We start from the raw sequence: 22,202 nt of genomic DNA, 5'->3' as shown, positions 1-22,202 counted from the left end.
AGAAAGGAAAAAAGCTTAGGTCAGTTTCTGGTTTTTTTCAAACTGAAGTGTCTAAATATAGATGGTTACATACCCTTGGTCAGATCATGGCAAGTGCTGGACTTTCCTGAATCCCTATGGAATCACGAAATAGCAGTACAGCTTTTTAGGTGATTTGCGTTTTACTTTATGCATTCATAAATATAGTAGTAGAAGTATGTATTCGTGTGACTACATATTTATTTGTTATGTATGTTTCAGCTCTGCTTGAAAACAGTCAATTCTGTATTGTCGTTTTCACTTAAATAAATTGTTGTGGGTTAAATGAAATGTTTCATTTGATCCAATTCAATACGAAGAGTCATTGGCAATATTAATATAAGGTATCTAGCAATACTAGAAAATGATACATCAATATTCATTATCATATTAACATAAGCAATTAGCAACTATTAACAAATACTCATATTAAAAATAAATTCGATCTACCTGCTGTTAACAGAGGAGATACTAAGTCCAACTAGAGAATTGTTAGGGAGCAGCAGCTGGGGTTTTACCTGCTCTGTGAGGGCTGCGTTTATTGCTTTAGTTGCATTTCCCTTTCACGAGTTTGGCAGGAAGCATTTTCTGACTGTGGAAGTAAGATATGGAAGTGGGGGGCAGAAGCACATGGTAAGTTCTAAGAAGTTTGTGCTGGGAACTTTTGATTAAATTAGAAGTGGTCAGTAGACATAATATACGTCATGCATTCATCTCCGACTTTTAAAATTCCACTTTCTGTCATCTTAACTGTCTGCTTACACTACAGCCACTGCAGCTTGGCAGATGATAGCCTGAACACTTCCTGGCAGCGCAGCCGCGGTAGGGTGTGCACAGAGATGGAGAGTTTCTCTGTAGCACTCAGGTGAAGGTAGATAGCCTGCCTGTGAAAGAAGTTCAAAAATGTAAGCATTTGAAGCTTGAATAAAAATATACCATTCAGTATTATAAATGAGATCTGTATTGCATAAAAGCTGTTATATGTAAAAGTTCCGATCCATTGGATCTCAAGCTGCTGGGTAGATCTAATCTCGCTGTTTACCAAAACTTGGGGGGCAGCAGTGGGAAGGAACAATCGATGTATTCAGTCAGCTTTCAAATTCAGATTTGAATCCAGAGTTGCTCGGGTTGGAGGCTCCAGTGGGGGTCAGTCCCTACCAAGAATGAGACTGTCCTGAGAGTTTCCCACGTGTCTGTTTGCAGTCTGATGTTCTGTGTAGCCTGCAGCAACCCCCCAAACCCCAGTCTCCCATCCTGGATCTCAGAAAGTCAAACTCCACAGGGCAATCATGCTATCTTCGCTCACAGTCTGCCGTTGCTCTGACCATGTATCTCTGGTCTAGTGATTGCTGCTAGAATCTGCACTTCAGTGCTTTCTATCCTCAGAAACTAGATTTATATTGCCAGGCATAAGTGACGTGTAGCAAATCATTAAGAGAAAACATCTTTAACACCCTTTTTGACTGTAGAAAGAAATTAACGGTAAGCGCAATGGGAATTCACACGTGAAACTGAAGTTTAGTCTTATAAGCAGTCTCCTGGACCCTTGAGCAGTAACATTTAACCTAATAAATATGCAAGCTGCAAAATCTTTTTGCAAAGGTAAAAATGTGTTCTATTATAGTATCGGGTAGAACTAATGTGAGAGAAAAAAATATTGCAAAATATTTCCCCTTATGTTAAAATAAATGGTGTGTTCTTTTCTTCTAAACTTCTAAACTTCTTTTTGTACATATGTATATGTGTGTGTCTCTGCCTGCGCCTGGAAACTACAGTGCAATTAGTATTACTTCAGAGTAACACAGGTAATTTAGTATCTCTAATTTTAGCTGCTTCCTTCTGAAAGCCATTAACTCACAGTCATTAGGCTACCCCGAGGCTGGCAGTGACTTAGAACTGTTGATGAGACATAGCAAAGCACCTCACAGGAGGCAGCTTAGTTGCCAGTCCACGCTTACTTGCTTGCTGCAAGTATCTGGGTGTTACAGCTACATCCAGTCAGATACCGTTTAGCTAAAGGCCTTCTGCAGTTTCTTATCATTGAGCCTAGTCTTTACTACTCTTCATTTAGTACCAGCAGAATACTTCAGCTCGTAGCAAATTACTTTCCCAGACCACTTGTGGATATGCCGAACTAAATAGGACCCCACACAAGCCAGTGATGTCCCTTTATCAAAAAAAGCTGACCTCTTCACTCTGTCCTTCATTGCTCTGTGCTCATCTGTTACGTATCCATTTCCAATACTTTCTTCTTAGCCTCATTATTTCTAATGTTTGGTGAGGGATGTGAAAGGATCTCAGAAAGTTTGACTATGCCTGTTGGCCCTTCCACATCCATTGACTTGTCACCTTCAAAGAACTGTAACAAGCATGTGAAAGATTACTTTTTTTGAAGCTACACAGACTCTTCCTTATTATATGTTTATTCACGTGTTTATTAATTGTATCCTTTCTATTTCTACTTCAAGTAAGGCCGTTTAAGGGTAACTAATTTCCTGTTGTTTATTCCTGTCCTTACAGCACTAAAACACACTCATTGAAGTTGAACTCCTTGATCCATCACAGACAGAGTTTTAGACATAGACACAGTAAAGGAAGTAAGTAGAATCAGCAACCCTCTGGGGGAAAAAAAAATCAAATGTAGTAATGTAGCAGAAGCTGGGTCTGTTCCTCGACATTCTCATCAGCCAGTGTTTCCTCTCATTTCATATCCTTGACAGACTCCAAGGTATATTTTTCCTTGACTTTTCTTTGATTGGTGTCTCAATATTGTCTCTGGCCCTGTAATTAGATGAAGTATAAAGTGAATTCATAAATTTATTAATGAACCTATTACCACTAATACAAGCTACAGGGAGAGGAACAGGTGCTCACCAGTTGTTAATGACAGATTTTTACTGTACCAACAGGTTGACATATGTGCAAAGGCAAAAAAATCCTGTGTTTATACAAGTACTGCTCCAGCAGAAATGACTTCCATATGCCTATGTCAAAATTGTGCAAAGTAGGGACACGATTGTCCCCATTTACAGCAGTGGAAGCTAACAAGCTTAGAAATACTAGCTGTGCTTCTGAATTACACCCAGAAAGAGGAAGTGAGTCTTTTAGAGCTTGACTTTTGGAAGCGTCAAAGACGCACCCAGACTGTGCTGTCTCTCAGCGATGGTGCATCATACCTGTGGCCTCTTGGGTGGCTCAACACACAGGGAAGGTGAGAAACTCTTTTAATCCCAGGTATTTAGAAATCTAGATTTAGAGAGAACTGTTGGAAAGAATTACTAATGCCTGAACAGAGTGAACATTTTCACACCAAGAAATTAAAATATGCTTTCTTAAAGTAGCTTTCAACTGAAGCTGGTCTAGTACAGAAGACAACTTACCTGGCCAAAATAGCCTTTACGGTGAGCCGGACCCAAGGAGCAGTGGGTTCCAAACACACTTACTTGTCTGCCACCTTTCAGTGTAGCTCTGCCAGGAAAGAAGCAAAGCAGTCCAGGCTGCTTTCCTAATGCTTTGAAATGTATCCTAGCTATCCATCAGTTAAGTAACTGGAGCACATGGTACGAAGTTTCGTTTATTAAACTTGTTTGATGTTTTCCAGCTAGCATTTATGAGAGAACTGGGGAAAAATTATTTTCCTGTACTTGAGCATTTAAGTTTGTAGGTTTTTTAATGAATAATGTCAATATAGGTGCTTATGATACAATCTTTTTAATGAGTGTGATGAATTTTTTATGGTTTCTGTTCTCTATCTGGTCATAGTTTAGCAGATCTTTGAGGAACTTAATTATCTTGGAATTTTTTTTTTTTTTCAGTCAAGCCTGGCTGAAATTACCAATTACTCGTGAGGTGCAACTGGATGCCAGGCAATTCTGCGCAGAGGGTGTGATCGTATAAGTATTATTTGCTTATGAAACCATAGTGAAAGCATAAAAACACGAAAGCTCCCTTCTGTTTACATGAATGCATTGATCCAGTTCATGTGAATAGTTCCTGATGTGATTTTAAATTAAGCTTACCGTATCTTTCACTGTGTACTCACATGGATTTTACAATTTAAGTTCCACGCTCCTTGCACAGAAAAACGCTCAGTATGCTCAGTCCTTTGGATAGAAGGCCTAATACCTTACACTTAGCATCTGTGAGGCTTTGCAAGGGATGTGTAATCCTACCCGAAGTAACTAAGTAGCTAGGCTGTGAAATGCCAAGTCAGTTCCTCCTATGGAAATGCTCATCTACAAAAGCGCTCACATTATTTCCGCATTTTTGCAGCGAGGTCCTCTTTGGCTCAGTCTCACGTTCCGGGTGGCCTTGGGAGGGATGAACTCGGAATGAGTGCTTATGCACAGGGATCGGAAGCTTTCGTCCTCTGCCTTCACCAGAGCCTTACCTCTAGAACAAAAATAAGTTTTGTCTGGGTAAATGAACAATCTCATTATCTGCTCCTATCAAGCAGAGTATTCCTTTCTGTGTGCCCTATTCTTGTTACTCAGACACTGATTTCCTGAAGACTTGGAGATAAAATTAACCTCACCTGCACAACAGCGGCAGTTACCTTTTCAGAGCTGTTGGTATACAGATGCATTTAAAGTTAAACTTGTATCTCAAAATGAATATACTTTGATGTTTTCACAGCGCATTTGTGCCTGGCCAGATTCTACACCTACATTACCTGTCTGGAATGAAGTAGGTTAACATCATTAACTATGTCCCCATATTGCTTACTAGTTTCTGCCATGATCATCTGCTTGTACTCTTTATTATCTTCTGCAAATTGCATAATTCTTTCTTTGAGGAATCACTATCATCACCTGCCTACCAAGAATAAAAGTACAAGTAGGAGAAAGTTGTCATTTGGAAAAGAGACATATAGACACATTTAGAAAAAAAGTCCCGTCTTAATTCAAACATTTCTTAAAATCTAGGGTTAGGCAAATATCATGGCATAGGAATAAACTAATTTCCTGACAGAAGCATGTTTTACTCCCAGAAATGGCCACAGCATCCTAACAGATGCCAATACAAATGTTTTTTTTTTTAATTATTTCTGAACAACAATTTATTGCAGATAAACAAACCGTACAAAAAGCCAACATTAACACGACATAAGCCCACCTGCATTTGCAGATGTGTTTTAAGAAATAATTTCCTTACCTTCTGACCCCGCCATTAAGACCAGATAGAGAACCAAAGCAACAACAACAGAGTTGCCATCCATTGCTGTGCAGAATTTTTCTTCTGGACAAACGTCCTGCTCTGGTTCTGTCTCACATCAGGTTTTATACGGAAAGGTGCGCTCCCAGCAGCCAAAGCGCCGACCAAGTGCCCAGCACAACATGGGGGTTCTGTACACACAGGTTTCAAACATGAGTGTGTTGCCTAAGAAATCCAATTTTCGGCACAGCCGTTCAGTGGCACTTCGGAATTGCCTGCCATGCTTCTGCTGCTGTGAGTTTTTAATTGTTTCTTTAAGTTATGACTATTTTCCATCACTTTCTGTACTTCTAATGGGGTATTAGTTTTAAGCAACAATGCTGAGCTTGCACTTGGAAATCAATATGGCATTGGCAGGCATCCCCAACCCGAAATAAAGAGTTTTCCTCCTACTCTCTGAATGTGGAATTTCTGATGAGCTCTTTGCACTGAGTTTAAATGCCTTGTGCAAAAACGTTTACCCAACATAATTACGGGAAATTGACATTATTTAGCCAGTGTCTTAGGAAGGCAAGACATAACTAGTTTCTATTGTTCTCTGAAAGGAATTTGTCATTATCAGATTGGCTAAAGGGACTTAATTCTGTACTGAAAAGCTTCTCTAGTCATTGAACAGGAAATGATGAACTTAAAATGACCGAGGCATTGTCACCTAAGTCACTTAAGCTCTTCTGAAAATTTCCTTTGTTCAGAATATGAAAAGAGAAAGTATCTTTTAATGAGTTGTAGTAACACCTGATTAAACTAAGCACTTAGGAAGTTACTTGTTTTTCTTTCTAACCTCATGTATTTAGAATAATCATAGGTGTTTAAAACAGAACATAATGACATGTCATAAGTGAAATCTCTCGAGTATTCCTCAGGAATCCGTTTCTAGAGTATGTATGGTTTAGTCATTGGGATACTGGATATTCTTATTTTTTGTGAGGTGAAAAAAAGGTGGTCTCAAGGAAAGAAACTGGACCAAACTGTGATCTGATAAAATATGTCATCCACGTGAATTTCAGTACTTTACCAAAATGAAGAAAGCAGTTGGGTTTTGAAAGAAGGATCCTGCAAATGAGAGCCTTCGTTATTGTAAGGGAGATGGCAGTTTATCCTGGATGTGTCTGTCTTTTGCTCACTGGGGAGCAGGGCAGCACTTTGGATATGTTAGCTAGGATTGTTAACTAGTTCATAACTGGTTTAATTGTTAAGTGTCTCAACGTACAAATACTTTGCCAGGAGAATTAGTAATTTCATGGAGTCAGAGTTCAGCTTTGGAGAGATGTGTTAGCAAAGCAGAAACAACACGGAAGAGCAGCCCACATTTGACAATGGTAGTCATCGAGTCACAAGAGCAGCAGTGCTCTTCTGTGCTTCTCAGAGCAGCCTCTGAGAGCACCGAAACACGTTTTTGGAAGTGTGAGGGTTGTCATTGTGTTACTGAGAAAAGTATTTTGTGAGTGCACATGGAAGAGAAATGTAATATTTTATCATTTCTAGCCAGCCTCTGAATCACATCTCACTGATGAGCGATAACCTCTGGAGAAAGAAGGGATACGGTTCAGCTGCCGTGCAGCTGCCCTGCCTGGGGTCCTGGGCGCGCAGGCATTGCTGACATTTTGGACAGAAGAATTTATGAGAAGAGCCCTTCCTTGGCCTTGATTCAGCTTCTAGTAACTTGAATAGGATTTTGCCAGTGACAAAGGTTGCATGCTTACTGTAAGTATCTGTATAGCACTAAAACTGGTGCCATTCCTTTAGGATACACACATACTTTTACGGGCATGCATAATCAAGTGGTTCTTCCCCACCCCTCCCCAGTCTTGGCTGATATATCTGATGTGCTTACCTCCAAATTAGATTTCTGAAAGAAGCCAGCTTGTAAAAATCACTCAGAAAACAGGAACGCTTAGTGGTGTAAGACAAGTTTGAACAAAACCTGTCCCATTGACAAACTTTGTCTCCTTTACATGCTGAGGATGAGGTCTAGCAGGCTGCGTAATGCAGTGCTGTGGGACAGGGGCAGAGATGGGGTTAGCGAGCAAGGTGTGGTTGGAATAGTTGTCATCTTGCACAAGAGCTTGCTCAAACTGTACCAGAAACTCCCTTTTTGTCTTGCACCATGAGCAAACATGAGCTGTTTGTGCCAAATATGGAGTGGCTCCTTGATGGAAAAAACCGAAGAAAAATATCAAAACATTTGCTCAACGTTGCCATTTTCTCAAGGGTTGCTGCTTTCTCTGTAAATCGCTGTGTCGCAGGCAGGTGCGTGGCTGCACAACCGGAGCTCTGTTTTGTAGGACTTCTCCTCATGCAGCCCTCCCTGCTCACTGGAATTAGGGAGGATGCTCAGTGACTTCCGTAATGTTGATCACAATTCCCCGCTTATTTAAGTCTATGAAAAACCTTGTTTGGTGCCAGATGCTCAGCTGACGTGCTGTCTGAGCACCGCTACTGTTCTGGCCTTTGAATTTCTGTGACTAACCGTGATTTGTTCCTTGTTTTCTATCTGTGAATTTCATCATCCAGACCTCTGAAAACACTGAGTGTGGCAAGAAAGAGTAAATCATTTTTATAACTCCTCCTATTGGTTTCCATCTACACTCACCAGGGGCAAGAATTTGCTTTTGTAGTTAGCTCCCCAGCCCCAGCTGAGCCACCACTTGCCCTTCTGAACCCATTACATGATACAAAATGAAGGGAAATGAATTCTCTTTTAGTACTGTGTTTCACTGAGGAAGTTAATAACACACAATAATGAAGTGAAGACGTTTCAACCAGCATTTATTAGGTACATAAACATAAATACTTTCCATACAAAACTAACTAACTAACTAAATAAATAAATACCAAAGACCAACTGCATTATTATGCAAAAGTAAATAAATATGCAAAAGTAAAAATAAATAAATAAATAAAGTGCTTTTTTTTCTAACCAAAAGATGGCATTAAAATATACGTTTACACCTTCACAACACCAATTTGCAATAAATAATATTTTGAAAATGATGGCTCAAATCTTGATGTCTCAGAATTTTGGCTTCGTAATTTTGCAGACACCCTCTTCCAGTCAGTAGCCCACCCTGAGTGTCGCGACCTAGGTACAGTTGATGCGACCTGTCCGTGCTTTCCTGGAGAGGAGTCGCTGGTCTTTTCCTAAACTGTTATCAAAAAGGGAGGGTGTCATTTAGTGAAAGCTCCGCTGAGAGCGCATTGCACTGATCCAGCTGTGTTCAGCAAAAATGACTCCAGAATCGTCTCCATCTCCTTTCACAAGCCTTTTTTTCTGCCAGCTTTTTCTGGTGTCAGTGGTTTCTCTCCTTCAGAACAAGACCTCTTCAAAAGACTTAAAAGTACTGTTGTTGGCTAACTACAAAAACAGGGAATCCATGCTCTCTAGATGCTGTTAGAAGTGTGAATGTAGGAGGCAGGAGGAGATGAGCTGCCAGAAGCCGGATGAGCATCTCTCCCATTTTTGCCTTCCTGGAAGAGTTAGGACATTTTTCTTCTTCATCTTAGGACACTGTCTCAGGTTTGGCGTTTGCCCTAGGAGGAAAGAAAATGGAAAAGGAGACAATTAGAACTTGTCCATGGAACTGGTATCACTCGCTGGAACCAGATGAAATCCACCACTAAGGGTCTGTGCTTCTGTGCCGAAGCCCCAAAGCTGTTACTGAACCTAAGGTACACTGGTACATTGTGGCCTCTTCACAAGTACTCAGTAACTGCTGGCTTCCATAGTTTGATGCTTCTCTTGACACATTTTGAGCCTGATTTTTCCCCCACCGATCTAAATGCCCTTAGTTTTGAAAAGCTGATTGTTTCTTTCTACCATTGCAAGTGAGAGAAAACCAGTCCGTTAATGCCTAGGTTTGCTAAGCGCTTGAGCTGCAGGCTTTCAACGTGCTTGTGCCTTACGAGAGATGGAGCTAACGTTCATGTGGGGGGTGTGGCACAGTAAGGGATTGGACCTAAACACTTTAACTAAAGCTCAAAGCAATCACAGTGTTTGTCTCAGTTAATGAACACAAACGGTAGTAACTGCCTGAGGAGACAGCATTTTGAACGCTTTACGCTGTACGTGTGTGCTGGCTCATTTAAAATAGTTTTTTGATAAGCCGTGCTCACTGAGAAAAAATTACTCACTTGTCCAGAATCGCCTTGATGATCAGCTTCACCCAGGGAGCAGTGGGCTCCAGGCACACTTCTCTGCCATCTGTCAGGGTAGCTCTGCAACAGAGAAAAAAGGAAGGGAAAAGGTCTACTTAGTGAATTCCAAGGTAACTTCCCCTTTCTCTCATTCTAGGTGTTCTCCTTTACACGCTTTACAAGAACACGCTTATGCGTTCTCCTTTACTTTAAGCTGTATCAGGTGAGGCTGTAGCCTAACATAAAGTTTGGTGGTTTTTTAATGGTGTCATATCTTCCCATATCTCTTTGTTTGAAGGCATTAAATCATTTGCAAGACTCTCACTCTTTTCGAAATTTCTTCTTTTGTTTTCCCCATCTGGCTTTGTATTTGTGATGGTGTTTAACTGAAGGGCTAAATCTTTCCATCTTGATTCAGACACTGTACTGCCTGGTCCATAGGAATTTTGTTACAGTACAAGTTCTGGAGTTGTGACCGGATTATATGCTTTGTATGCTAATGGTAGCTTTTTCATTGACTTAAGTAGAAGCATGATCATTTTTTTGACCTAGCCGTCCAAATTCATGGTTTGATCGCTTGCTCAGCATGGCTCCGTGAATTTAATTCTCTTCTCACATGCTGGCAGAATTCAGAGTTTTAGAAAGTTATTTGCTGTCTGATGACTGCAGGTTTAGGTTGAAATATTGCATGGGGCATTTAAAAAGTAGTGGCTGGCAAAACCAGCACACAACTTGTAACACGTAGCATATTGTTTGTAAGAGCAGCGAGCGTCGTTGTTCTGCATTCTGTGAAGCCGTGCCTGATGGCTTGTTGCGCCTTGCACTTTTATGACCCTGAATGTAAAGTCTGTTTCCTTCTTGTTAAGTCATCGGGAGGATTTCACAAAAGCACTTACATGACTTCCACGTTCTTGCAGTGAGGTCCACTGGGGATGAGGTTCACGTTATGAATGAACTTGGGATGGATGAACTTGGAATGGGTGCTTACACACTGGCACCGGAGTTCAATCGCTGAGCGTGGCAGGGCCTTACCTGTAAACCAAGGAGAAAAAAAAAGGTGGACTCTTTCACCGTTCCCACAGGAAGCACAACATGTTGTTTTTGCTTATGGTATTAGAAGAGTTACTTGCTGCCCCTGTAAGACAGCACAGTAGCTGCCCCGTCGGCATTTACACCAGCAATTAGTTAGGAGAGCTTTAGGAAGGATTCCTCTACCTTTTGTTCCAACCGCTGAGATCAGGAGCAGTGTCAGGACAGCAGCCACAGCCTTGCCCATCGTGATGCAAGAGTGTTTCCTCCTTGTGTCTCCTGGGTCTGTTTCTGTGGTAAGGTGAACTCGCAGCCCAAGGGTGCCGTGCCTGTGCTCTGGGACCTGCCGTGTTTATATACTGCCTCGGCCTCCCCTGGGCACTCCAGCATCACGGGTGGGTCATGCCCTCGGAAACTCCGAATCTGTAAGACGCTACCGTGACATGAGTCACAGGGGAGTGGGTAAGCCCCTTTCTCTCGATGACCATGAAATTGCTTTTCATTAGCAGAAAACACGTTATTAATTAAATAAATATAAAAACATAGACTATGTACAAAATTGCCCTGTTCTTCGCTTTGCAGAATCTCTAGGGGTTTTGTAATACTCTCTTTCTTGTGATTACTTTTCTTCTGTACCTTCATACTTTTGCTGTTGTTATTATGTAACTCTTCTTACATCTCCACTTCTGGTGGAAGGCATTTGATCTGTGATTTTCCATCTATGTGTCTTTGGGCTTTGATTTTTTTCTCATTTTAAGACATGATAGTAGTGGGGGCTAATATTTTGTAGAAATGAGAAGTACTAGAACTGGATTTTTATGAGCTCCCCTTGTCCTTATATGCAACTACATTTTAAAACATCCTTCTTTATATGTCAAGATAACTTCTGCAGAAATACTTAGAGTACTTTTTTAATGCATTAAACCTAGCATCACTGAAATAAGCAACAGAATGCAGACTGACGTTGTTGTACTACTGAGAGCATACGGAATATACTATGATATGATGAATTGCTTTGCCTAATCAGGTGGATTTGTTTTGAGGATGACTGCTTCTTCTGCAGCCAGAACTGTTTGCTGCTTTGAATTTGGGCAGAGGAAAATTCTAAAAGCTGCTGCAGGATTCTGCGTCTGAAATAAATTGAGGAACGTTTGCAAATTTAAATTTGACCCTGTAAAGAGAAGACTTTTTCTGATTATAATAAAATAAAAGGAAAAGTGAATATGGGGTCATGAAAGATGATTATTCCAATAAAGTCAGAGGTGTACAATCATTTTTATTAACAATAGAATATAATACTAAAACACAAGTGGGCTTTTTTTGGGTTAAACATCAAAGAATGCTATTATTGTTCCTCTGCCAGGAGGAATGTTATGAGACAGTCAAAGGAACCAAGCATAGGACCAGATATGAATGAATATGGGTTTGTTGTTCTGTGACGCATCATGAAGGACACAGGGATTTATGTGTGCCAGACTGAAATTGACTTAATATTACCATATATACCAGTGTCTGTAGTTTTACACAATTAAGATTATATACTCTTAGAGGATGCGTTCTGAATAGTAGCCTAACAAGATGTGTAGACATGGAATTAGGCACCTGTTTTTCCTGTAAATTTTCAGTTTGCAGTGACCATAGCTGGCTTAGCTAATGTGAGCACATAAGCACTTAACTACAGCCCTTCTGTGTCAAACCAGAGGTCTGCCTAGTGCGTATCCTCTCTTCAGTTGTGGCCATCAGCAGACGTCTAGGGACATGTATGAAAAGATCGGGCGTGTTTGACAATTAAGCCTAGTAGTCTCCCACTCTGAGCCTGGTTTCATTTGATGCCTCCTGATTCTTTTATGAGAAAAGATACTTATTTATGAGTATAAATTGCACTGCCTGAAGAGTGTAGACCTCTTTTCCAAATGAACCCAAGAAACCGTCCTTTGACTTTATTTTCATTAATGATTTTCTTTAACTCAAAGGCAAAACTATTACTTCTGTACTGTGTATGCAACAAAAGTGTCATTCTTTGTCTTCTTTGTGTCAAACCTACTGCCTGTTGTGTTTTAAGGAAGTGTTATCTCTGCTTTCTTGATGCAGACAGATAAGACGTTTATGGCTCTTGCACATTACTGCTCCAATATAAAGAAAGGGCTTAGGTATCTTGTTTCTAACATATATGACATAATAATTACAGTAAAACAAATCTTGATATGGAGCCATGGGAACAACCAAGTAGAGTTCTGGAGCCTGTGCTTTGACTTGCAATTTGAGAGGGAGTGAGCGGAAGACTTGGCATGCAAAAACCCCACGGTCAGCAAAGATAAAATTCCTTTTGTGGTTACAGAGAGAAGTCAGAAAAGATGAACCAAAAATGAAAAGATCACAAGTTTTATTGTAAACTGTTGTGATTTGGGCAAAAGAGAGGAGCCGCTGTTTCAATTTAGTTACATGGACCTAGTTTTGGAGACGTGAGGCAGGTGTGTTAAAAGCTGCTCAATTTCTAATGCGTACAGTTTCTCACTGAAGAGGATAATTCCGAAGCCTTAGGTATAACTATAGTAAACAATATCTGGTAGCCTCCAGCTGAATAAACACCTTTTTTGTCATAAGGGTCATAAATACAGTTATTGAGAAGCTTCAATTTTCTTGGCTTAAGAGTGCCTTAACACCTAGCAAGTGATAAGATTTCTGAGAAGTGCTGGGCTTATGAGCAATAGATGACGGATGGGAATGCAGACTGTGCCCCATCCAACTTTTGACATCAATGTGAGGTACAGAAGTCCCTGTCCCAATCACATGGTGAACTGGTGTGTGCTAGATGAGTTAAAATCAATCTGTAGGTGCTACCGCAGGCATAAAATTCACTAATTCCACTGATCAAGACTTCTGCATCAGTTATGCTATGGCATAGCAAAGCGCAGGAGAGAGCCTGAGGTACCCAAGTGAAAAAGTTGGAGTTTCTCTGACCATTTTCTGTATGCTTCTCCCCAACTTTCCCTGACTTGTGAGCGACCTGGAGCTTTACATTTCCTTATGCTCTCATGAGCAGTGGGGGACTTTTTTTCCCCAGGACACCCTTTGCACAGCTCTGTCCTCATCTCCCTCAACGATTGCTCACCACTGTCTTTAGAAATCCTGCCTCATGCCTGGAATTTTATATCCAAACATGTAAAAGATCATTTAGAAATAGCAGAGCAGCTAAGTCAGTGAATATGACAACTCCTGTTGGGGTTTTCTTTAAAGAAAATTAGGTTCCGCAGGAAAGGGTAGTCCTGCTTGAGGTTTATATTTTCTTCAGGCAAATTCTTCCTCTTATTTTCTTATACTTCTGTGACCCTGTATGCAAAATCTGTGAGCACTTTTGATCTGCATAGGGAAAAATCTCAACTTCTTTGAGCCTTTGGCAGGCTGGCTCTTCAGTGTCATCTGTATTTTGGTGATGAGACAGTCTCTGCTGTGAACCTTACTTGAGGCCACTTTACTGACTTGAGAGGGCCAAACAGAGAACTTAGAGTTTCAAATACCATAAGCCTATGTCTTTTCCCCATAACTATTACATAATTAGATAGCCACAAAACCCACAAGATTTTAAGTTTGCCAACTGTCACACTGAATGACTTCTATATGAAAGATACGGAATACATGGCTGTAAGCAGAAACGCAGCCATAAGATACGTGTTTAGTACCTATCTTCCTGACCAGCTTCAGTAGTGTCTGGGTCAGCCCTCTGCAAAAATATTCCTTCTCTTTTGTTCAGTTAATAAGCAATTCTGGAATCCCTGCTCATTTGGATGAGCCGTTCTTCTCAGGAAGGACAGAAATTCATGTGGTTGCCTCTGCTCCTCTTCCTGAAACTGTTTATTCTTGATATTTACCAGCATTAACAAAAATGGAAATTGCATTAATTTATTTCTAGAGGTGCTGGACCTGAAGTGAAGTGTATTTTCTAAATGAAAGTAGCAGCAGGGTGCATACTGAGCAGGTGTCACAAAGGTCACTATGTGAGCGCTTTAACAAAGGAGCATTGATTAGTCATAAGGTTGCACAGTGTCTTCTGACAACAAGGATGAGAGGCAGAGCTTTGCTGTACCACAGAGCTACTTCCTCACAGCACAGGAGATGATGGATCCCTGTTCCTGTATCTTGCAACACCGATGCTGGTGAATACTTTTTTCCACCTACACTGCTGATGAAATCTCTGGTTTAGAGACTCGAGAAGCACCTCTGAGGTCTTTCTCGAGAGGACCTGGCACGTGGATCTCCCTGCAGCACAACCAAGTGCTCCAGCAATACACAATTTTATAACACATCTAAGCCCATTGCTATCACTTCTTCTGATTTTTCTGTTAGACAGCTTAATTTCCCTTTGCTCATCTCACTAGCTGTTCTGGATCCTAGCGCTATGCATTTCATACTCCACCCTTGCAGCTGGAGTGCTAAAATTCATTATTGGCAATGTTGAACATCACTTAAGCAAAGTCCCTGAGCCTCAACCAGAACATTTATGGTTGACTCAGAACTTTATTCACAGTTTTCAGCAGTCTGAAGGAATCCAGAATTGCAGTCCTTCCTTTCTGTGGCCTTTACAATGCAGTCAAAAGCCATTTTCTGATTGGGTTTGATAGAAAATACCTGCTTTTGATGTTCCTGGGGTTTGCCTCTGTATGTAGTAACTGCATAGGAAATGAAGTAATCTCCAGAAAGGGAAGTAGTATTGAGGAAAAAAGCAAAAAAGAAGAAAATAAAGAAAATGGACAGGATGCTGCCAGAAGCATGACCAAGGTATTCATGATACTCAACATGCAGCAACTTTTTCGAAGAAGTGACCACTATGTTGTAATTCTAGTAGATGCATTTTTTAAAGGGATAAAAATTGCAGAAGGATTACTCAGGGACTTTCCATTGTTTCAGCTAGTATCAGCATGTGTTGTCTTTCATATTAAATAAATACCGTTTTTCATTAATCATCATAAGCAACTGAAAACCAATTACAATACATGAACCAAAGTGTGACTCAAGCAAATATTTTATTTAACGTGTCAAGGCCAAGACTTCCAGGGCTGAGCAGAAACGGTAGTTGTGAATAAGGAAAGGTCTGGAGAAGATACTTAGGACCCACACTTGCTCACACTCCCTCTCTTAGTGCCCGGCCTCCGCTTTGCAAGTTTCTATCCCGTCAGCTATGCCAAAACTAGAAGCCTGTTTTCTAGGTAGCCTTTATCTACTTGAGGGAAGAGGATAAAATAGTGACAGTTTTTCAAAAGCTGTTGTGTTTTCAAGCCTATTGCAAAGCAAAGCAGAATTAACAACCCCTTGCTACCTGAGTATTGCAATTCCAATCGTCCGCCTACCAGTGTAAATCAGGAATAAATGAAAATCAATGGAGTCACGCTTCAGCATCAGATCTAAATCTGAAGAGAACAGGGTCCTGAACTCAGAGGCAGTGAGATGATGTGAAGCACAACAGCTACTAGGAGACAGAAGAGGATGCATTGGCCTCCAATTCCTGAGTGTAAATCATCAAGGCATTTTTTATATCCCAAGTTTCAAGTACGGGAGAAAAGTCATTTTGAACTGGAGTTAGAGGGCTCCTATGTATGCCTCTTGCCTGCATCTGAGAGAGCAAAGGGTGAAGACAGAAGAACTCAGAGAGGAAGGGAACTGCGGTCTGCATATTATCCACGAGGGCCCATCCCCACTGTGTGGGAAGCCAGCTCCTCGCGGGACTGATCATCACTGAGCAGACTTTATCTACCTTTACATCACATGAAACCAAGACAGAGTTTTTAGCTCCTTAAACAAACACCTCTGACACTGGAGCTGAGGGAAAATACTCCTGAGTAAGTGCCAAACTGGAGGCTGAAAGGGAACAAGCACATCCTAAGAAATCTTTCTGCTGCAGTCCTGCTGGTTGGACACCGCAGAAATGTTAGCTGACACCAAGCAGGTAACTCTTCCCCGGGGATTCATTGCCATTGGTTTATTTACAGGATAAATATTTGCCCTGCTGAGTGCAGGGCATTGAGTTTTGCAGATTAACTATTTCTGTTTGTTCTGCTTTGTGGTATTGCTGTGGAAGAGATTGATTCCCCTATTAATAGGTACAAATAAGGATCTGGAATGCCGTTGCACCTGGCTATTCCGCTTTCTCCTGCAGTTGTTACAGATGCTGGGCAGAAGTCAGGAAAGTCGACTGAGATGGGAACAGACCCCAGGTCCTGTCTCTTCCCACCCAGTTCTGCTCCTCAAGAAAAAAGAGCAAAGGCAGCACATCCAGCATGTACTTTTTCTGGCTGGTAACACTATGCTGGAAGGTAATAGTTTTCAGAGGAATCACACTAATTTTTCTTGTCACTGGCTTTCTCCAGGCTAAACCCCCCCAGCTCCCTCAGCCGCTCCCCAACACACTTGCTCTCCAGACCCTGCCCCACCTCTGTTGCCCTTCTCTGGACACGCTCCAGCACTTCAAGGTCCTCCTTGTGCTCAGGGGCCCAAAACTGAGCCCAACACTCGAGGTGCGGCCTCACTAGTGCCGAGCACAGGGGCACCATCCTTGCCCTGCTCCTGCTGGCCACAGTATTCATATTTTTTTAGCCTCCACAGTTTGTTTGCAGTATTACAGCACTTTTTGGAAAGCATCTTTATTTGTGTGTGAAGTTTCTCAGATTTTGTGAACTTGAAATTAAAAATACCATTGTTTAGCAGTGTAAATCTATGTCTAACCATCTTGGTAGTCGTCCTCTGAATCATATCTCCTCATCCTTTATAGTTTCTAGGGCATTTGCAATTCACCGTGGTGCTTCGGGGAAAGTGACAGAGCTATTCTTTAACTCTTCAAAAGAAAGCGACTTGATGGTTGAAAGTAGTGATCTGTGGTCTGACCGGAACACTTCCTACCCAGACTGATCTTCATCTGAGGTAGATCTTATCTCAGGATGACTGCTTTGTGTAATGTATGCCTGTGGGTCTGATGTTTACCAAACCGCCATCAACCAAGATCTGAGCTAGCTTGAACTGTCGCAGTTAGGATTGCAAGTGGTTTTATACCTTTAGCAACTCCTAAGGTGTGGCCGAACTTCTGAAAGCCCTAGTCTCCCCCTGCCATTCCCACCCTACCCTCTCTTCAGTATTATGCTTCATTGTTTGTCCGTTCTGGGCTTGGATTCTTTTTGAAGGGAAGGATTCTTCTCCTATTTATTGTAGGGAAAGGATTTGTCATTGGGATTCAATGAAAGATGTGAAAATTACTCTTATATGTCACTGTTTATCCTATTTGCAGCCCAGTGCTAATTCACTCTTCTAAAAAGTAATGTAATTAGAATACAGGAATTTACCCACTTCAATTTAGCATAGACAGCTGTGTTGACAGAGACCAAACCCAAACACCTGCATCTTTAATGTAGATCAAGGATTTAAACCTACAGCAAAGAGTTTGATTTTCCCCAGCACTTTTTTCCAGAAGGTCTGCCAATACCTGTTCGTTGAGTCCAACCTGTTGAGGTATCCAGTCCCGGTACAGTTAACCAGGAAACCATCCATTATGAGTGTAAGGCAGGTACTGGGGGTAGTCACTGAGCCAAATATTTAACCACCCACACAAAACAATATCCTTCCCCATTCTTCTTAAGTCTAACAACCACTGGAGAGTTTGGGAATGGTTAAGAGTCATTGTAAGTTTCTATTCCAGTATATCTTGTATCATTTTAATTTTTGAAGTGACATGCATGACTGCACACTGGCTGACAGTCTTTCTTAAGATTTATCCTGTCAGTCACACATATTCTTCAGAAAAGATTTCCATTGCTTTTGCAAAATCTCTATGATTTCTGCAGTTTTGGAGGGCAAAAACTTCTTGGGGAGTAAGCTGTCCTCCAGAAGAGTTTCTCATAGACTGTCAGAGAGTAAATGAGAAATGCAAGAGACCTAGGACCCCTTTCTTTTGGTTAGACTTTATGTTTGCTTCTACTTTTTGGCTTTGATGAGGTTTAAAAGGTTTTCTCCTGGAAAGATTGTCCTCATGTATTGTAGTTTTACTGTTCTACTTGAGGCATCTGGCCAAGTTCTGTTCCACCAAATCACTAAGGATTTGCCAGTCTTAAGGGACTCGAGATACTTGGAGACAATTTCTTTCTCCTCCATGCTTAGTGTGTCCTTCCTAGGAATCTTTGAGATGGTCCAAAAGGAACTCTGACTTTCCCACTACCCAGGAAGTCTGATGGAGCAAACCTTAGAGACTGGGTATTCCTCAGAGCTGGTAGGAAATAAACAGGGCAACCCTGTAAGCTCACCATTCGCTGTCTGATTTGTAACACAACCCTGAGAGCGAGAACTTCCCCAATTCACCTTTTTCTGTTGCTAGCATCAAATCTATCACCACAACTAAAAATGTTTTCCCTTTCTCTGAAGCTGACATGAATAAAACCATGTTACTTTGAGGTTCGCTGTCTGCCATCTCAAAAATGTAGCCCTTACACTGTCTGTAGGCTTCCTTTTGTTTTGGAAAAAGACCCTTACTTCCCTATATCACCCAAAGCTATCATACAGATTTATTTGGATTCGTATGACCCATGTCTGACTTGAGACATTTCTCACGCCCTATTTCAGACAACCTCCTCAACAAATCATTGCATGAACAGTCTTGGTTGGAAAAACTGATGTCCAGTAGTACTGCAGGTATCATCTAACCAGACATTATTACCTCTTCCTGAGCCAGGTGGGGAATCACAGTTTCAAAGGAAGACACGAGAAAGTAAGGTTGGAGGAGCCCTCTGGAGAACGCCCAGTCTGTGCTCATGCAATCACATACGTGTGCGCGCACACACGTCCTAACTGTTCAAAGCAGGGTCAGCTAGAGCAGGTTGCTCAGGACCTTGTCAAGTCGAGTTTTGAGTATCTCTAAGGATGGAGAATTCACAAGCTCTGTATGCTTTCATTTTAGGTTAGAGTTTTGTCAGGAGCTCCTTGTTCATCCGTGCCAGGCCTCCTGCTGACTTTGCTTGATTTCCTGCTTGCTGGTGAAAGCTTTAAGTTATGCGTGCGGAACTGCAAAGGTCCTGTAACCACACTGCACCTCTCAGCTCTGTTTCTGTAATTTTTAACTGTGTTTCTCTGTGAAATGAAAGTCACTTTAGAAAGTATTGCCGTTAATAAAATTGTCCGGTTGTGTGTACCAGGAGCAATGACAGGGGCTCAAGTGCTTTATCTCATTCCGTACAAGCGGAGGATAGTTGTAAACCGCTGTGCAGTTATTAGTTCATAAAGATTTGGCTTGCGCTTTAGTGAGGGAGATGTAACTGTATTTTCATCAGGGAATGGCTACTGAACCAGGGTTTGTAAACAATTTCCTTCCAGCTAGCGTTGCAAAATGAGCAGGATGTGCACTCGTTGACTTGAACGTCAGTCTGTTCACCTTTGACATGAATTTTTGTTGTACGTTATAGAAGTGTGGGGAAGGAAATAGCTACAGATTAAGCTTGAAATCATAGCCTTTGTTGTTAGAATCTTTAAGTAGTAAGGTATAGAACTGGACAGGAAGGGAAGAAATGAGTTCTGGAGTGCATAACTCATTGAAGTTTTTAGTCTTTTATGCCCAGTTTCAAGGTAGAGCTCAATCTGTCATTGACCTTTGAGGCACTCTCTGCATTCAGAATGAAAAAGATGATGTATTCTTGGATGCTCTGGCATAAACACTCCTGCCACGATGAAGATGATGATCGTGTCCAAAGCTTTTATCACAGTAGTAATTTTCATCAAGTACTTTTTTCTTTGGTTTTTGTGATACTTGCTTAAGAAGCTACGAATTAAAAATTGTGTGTCACACCTTAAACTCACCATAATGCATTCTGAAAGGAATGCTTGTAATTTCGTATAAGCCGGCTCATGTCCTACTCTTCTCACAACCCAGTCTGAAAGGAAATGCCAGTTATGGTAATCATTTCCCAAAGGAAATTCCAGATGAAAAGCATATGTCTGTAGCAGAGGGCATAAGAGCATAGAAGTTTGATTTTCATACACTATTTTTGAGTACTTATATGATTTGTTGACAGTAAGAAGTGCAAGGCAAGTAGCACAAGTTCAGGTAACAAATAAATTGCTTCCGTTCTGAAGATACTAAAAATTACATTTTACTGTTTAGGCAAGCAGTGAGTTCCTCGGAACCTTCCTTTATTGTCATCTCATTTCTTTTCTGAATCAAAGACATTTTGCAATAACCAACAGTTATTGTGCTGTTTTACTATGTTTTGGACAGATTAATCCAGAAAAGAATAGTGTTTCTCATTCACATGCAGTCAAATCCGAGTTTCAGTGGAAGACTTTGGGGACTTATTTTGAGATCAGGGAATAGGATTTCTGAGGTGCTTGTTATTACAGACATGTTTTTTTTTTTCACTCCAGTTCTGGTCATTTTAATTTTAGGCTGATTCTTCCTTATTTATTTGAGGGGGGGTTCTATGATAGTGGTAGTGAAACAACTGAAGAGAGGGTGCAAAAGCTGCACTGCAGAGGTGAGAACAAGAGTCCAGGGCTGAGGAAGGCAGAGGAACTTCTTATGCTGGCTTCCCCAAGGCTGTATGTCTCAAACTACATCCTTAGTTGTAACAACATAGCCTAGAAAATTATTTACTGTAATCCATTGTATGAAGCATCAGACATGCTGTATTAGGTGGCAGATAATATCTGAAGGATTAGCAACAATTGCTCTAAAGCCTTAAAGAACTAAGGCGCCATCAAATTAAGTTATATGACACAATGGAATTACAAGAAGTAATGACATTTTTACCACAGAACAAAAGCTGTCTCTATTAAGCCTTACTAACATGTAGGTCACTTCATTTCATGGCAAGTTCAGTCATGTTGGCTTTTCCTGCTAGCAGCAATGGGCCTGAGTTAAGGAAGTGTTGGATATCTCTAACAACATGCTGAATCCCGTAACTTCAGCAGCAGCCAGCAAGGGTCGGAGGTACTCGGTGCTGCTCAGGAAGCAGACATGTTACAGAAAAACGCGGTAAAATCAGAAACAACTCTTTAACACCAATTTAGTATTAAAGAGCAGGCATTCTTTATTCACAGCACTGGATGCACTGGGGATCGCTCCTCCTAACGTGCGTACCTTACACACCTTTCCCATACAATTTACAGATCAAAATTTTACGTATTCATACATATTCGTTATCGTCCTGTCTACTGATCGGTACAAACTTGCTCGTTCCGTATGTAAATCACTGCGCAGGCTCGGTTGTCCTCTTCCATTGCTCTCTTCTAAGTAGGTGGTGTTACTTGGGTCGGTGGTGGTCCGTGAGTCGGTGGTCGCGATCTCCCCCTGCCGGAATTACCTTTTACCTTCTTGGCTCTTAATCTTGGCAGTCTTGGCTAGTTTTCTCAGTCTGCTACACGAAACCACGTTTTGTCATCCTTTTCTGACAGAATCACATTGTCTATTGTTTCGTTCACATTAATGATTACCTAGGGACTAAAATGCGGATCAACAGATACACTATTGGCATACTCCATGTCCCCAGACTTAACGTCCAGTTGGATAGGGCTGTACAAGGAGTATAGCAACATCCATGGTTGGTTAATTCCATCGCTCTGGTTACAGTCAGACTATACTGTTATTCTTTTTAGTTTACATCTTCTATCACAGCTACAGCATTACAGCTAGTGTGTTGTGCTGCATGTGACTGCTATGGTATAAAGGCAAAACAAGCACGCTGGAGGCAGAAGAGCAGTTGTTGCCTAAGGTGAGTTGCTCACAGATGTGCCTTGTGTCTTTCAGGCTGTGAATGTGTCTCCCTGGGCTGTTTACCTGCAAA

At 41.2% G+C, this 22,202-nt stretch overlaps 2 protein-coding genes and 1 long non-coding RNA gene across 3 annotated transcripts in view; 1 reads left to right on the top strand and 2 right to left on the bottom strand.

Annotated features, from left to right (window-relative positions):
• The window catches only part of LOC135313306 (uncharacterized), an 89,081-nt gene that overhangs the window by 63,880 nt on the left and 2,999 nt on the right, over positions 1 to 22,202 (top strand). The gene's annotated exons all lie outside the window — the stretch shown is intronic.
• On the bottom strand, positions 782 to 5,236 carry LOC104051164 (interleukin-8-like). The gene is given in 5 exon segments (XM_064450776.1): positions 782 to 902; positions 3,399 to 3,460; positions 3,462 to 3,486; positions 4,270 to 4,410; positions 5,181 to 5,236. Coding segments are annotated over 5 exon segments (405 nt in total).
• Positions 9,360 to 10,642, bottom strand: LOC104051163 (interleukin-8). Its single transcript, XM_009512171.2, has 3 exons — positions 10,582 to 10,642; positions 10,263 to 10,398; positions 9,360 to 9,447 (listed from the first exon to the last, which is right to left on the bottom strand). Exons 1-3 carry the CDS (start codon positions 10,640 to 10,642, stop codon positions 9,360 to 9,362), a joined length of 285 nt encoding a protein of 94 aa, XP_009510466.2.

The sequence above is a fragment of the Phalacrocorax carbo genome, chromosome 4 (genome assembly GCF_963921805.1).
Source record: "Phalacrocorax carbo chromosome 4, bPhaCar2.1, whole genome shotgun sequence".
In the NCBI taxonomy this organism is placed as follows: Eukaryota; Metazoa; Chordata; class Aves; order Suliformes; family Phalacrocoracidae; genus Phalacrocorax; species Phalacrocorax carbo.
The sequence above is the reverse complement of the archived record's forward strand: the minus strand, read 5'-3'. Positions and strand labels throughout refer to the sequence as shown.

What these genes read in the sequence shown, in the direction of transcription:
- LOC104051163 (XM_009512171.2), bottom strand. Translation starts at nt 10,642, where the DNA reads ATGGGCAAGGCTGTGGCTGCTGTCCTGACACTGCTCCTGATCTCAGCG. An exon ending in CTCAGCGGTTGGAACAAAAG is followed by an intron (nt 10,399 to 10,581) that starts GTAGAGGAATCC and finishes CTTGGTTTACAG; the next exon opens with GTAAGGCCCTGCCACGCTCA. An exon ending in TGCAAGAACGTGGAAGTCAT is followed by an intron (nt 9,448 to 10,262) that starts GTAAGTGCTTTT and finishes TCTCTGTTGCAG; the next exon opens with AGCTACCCTGACAGATGGCA.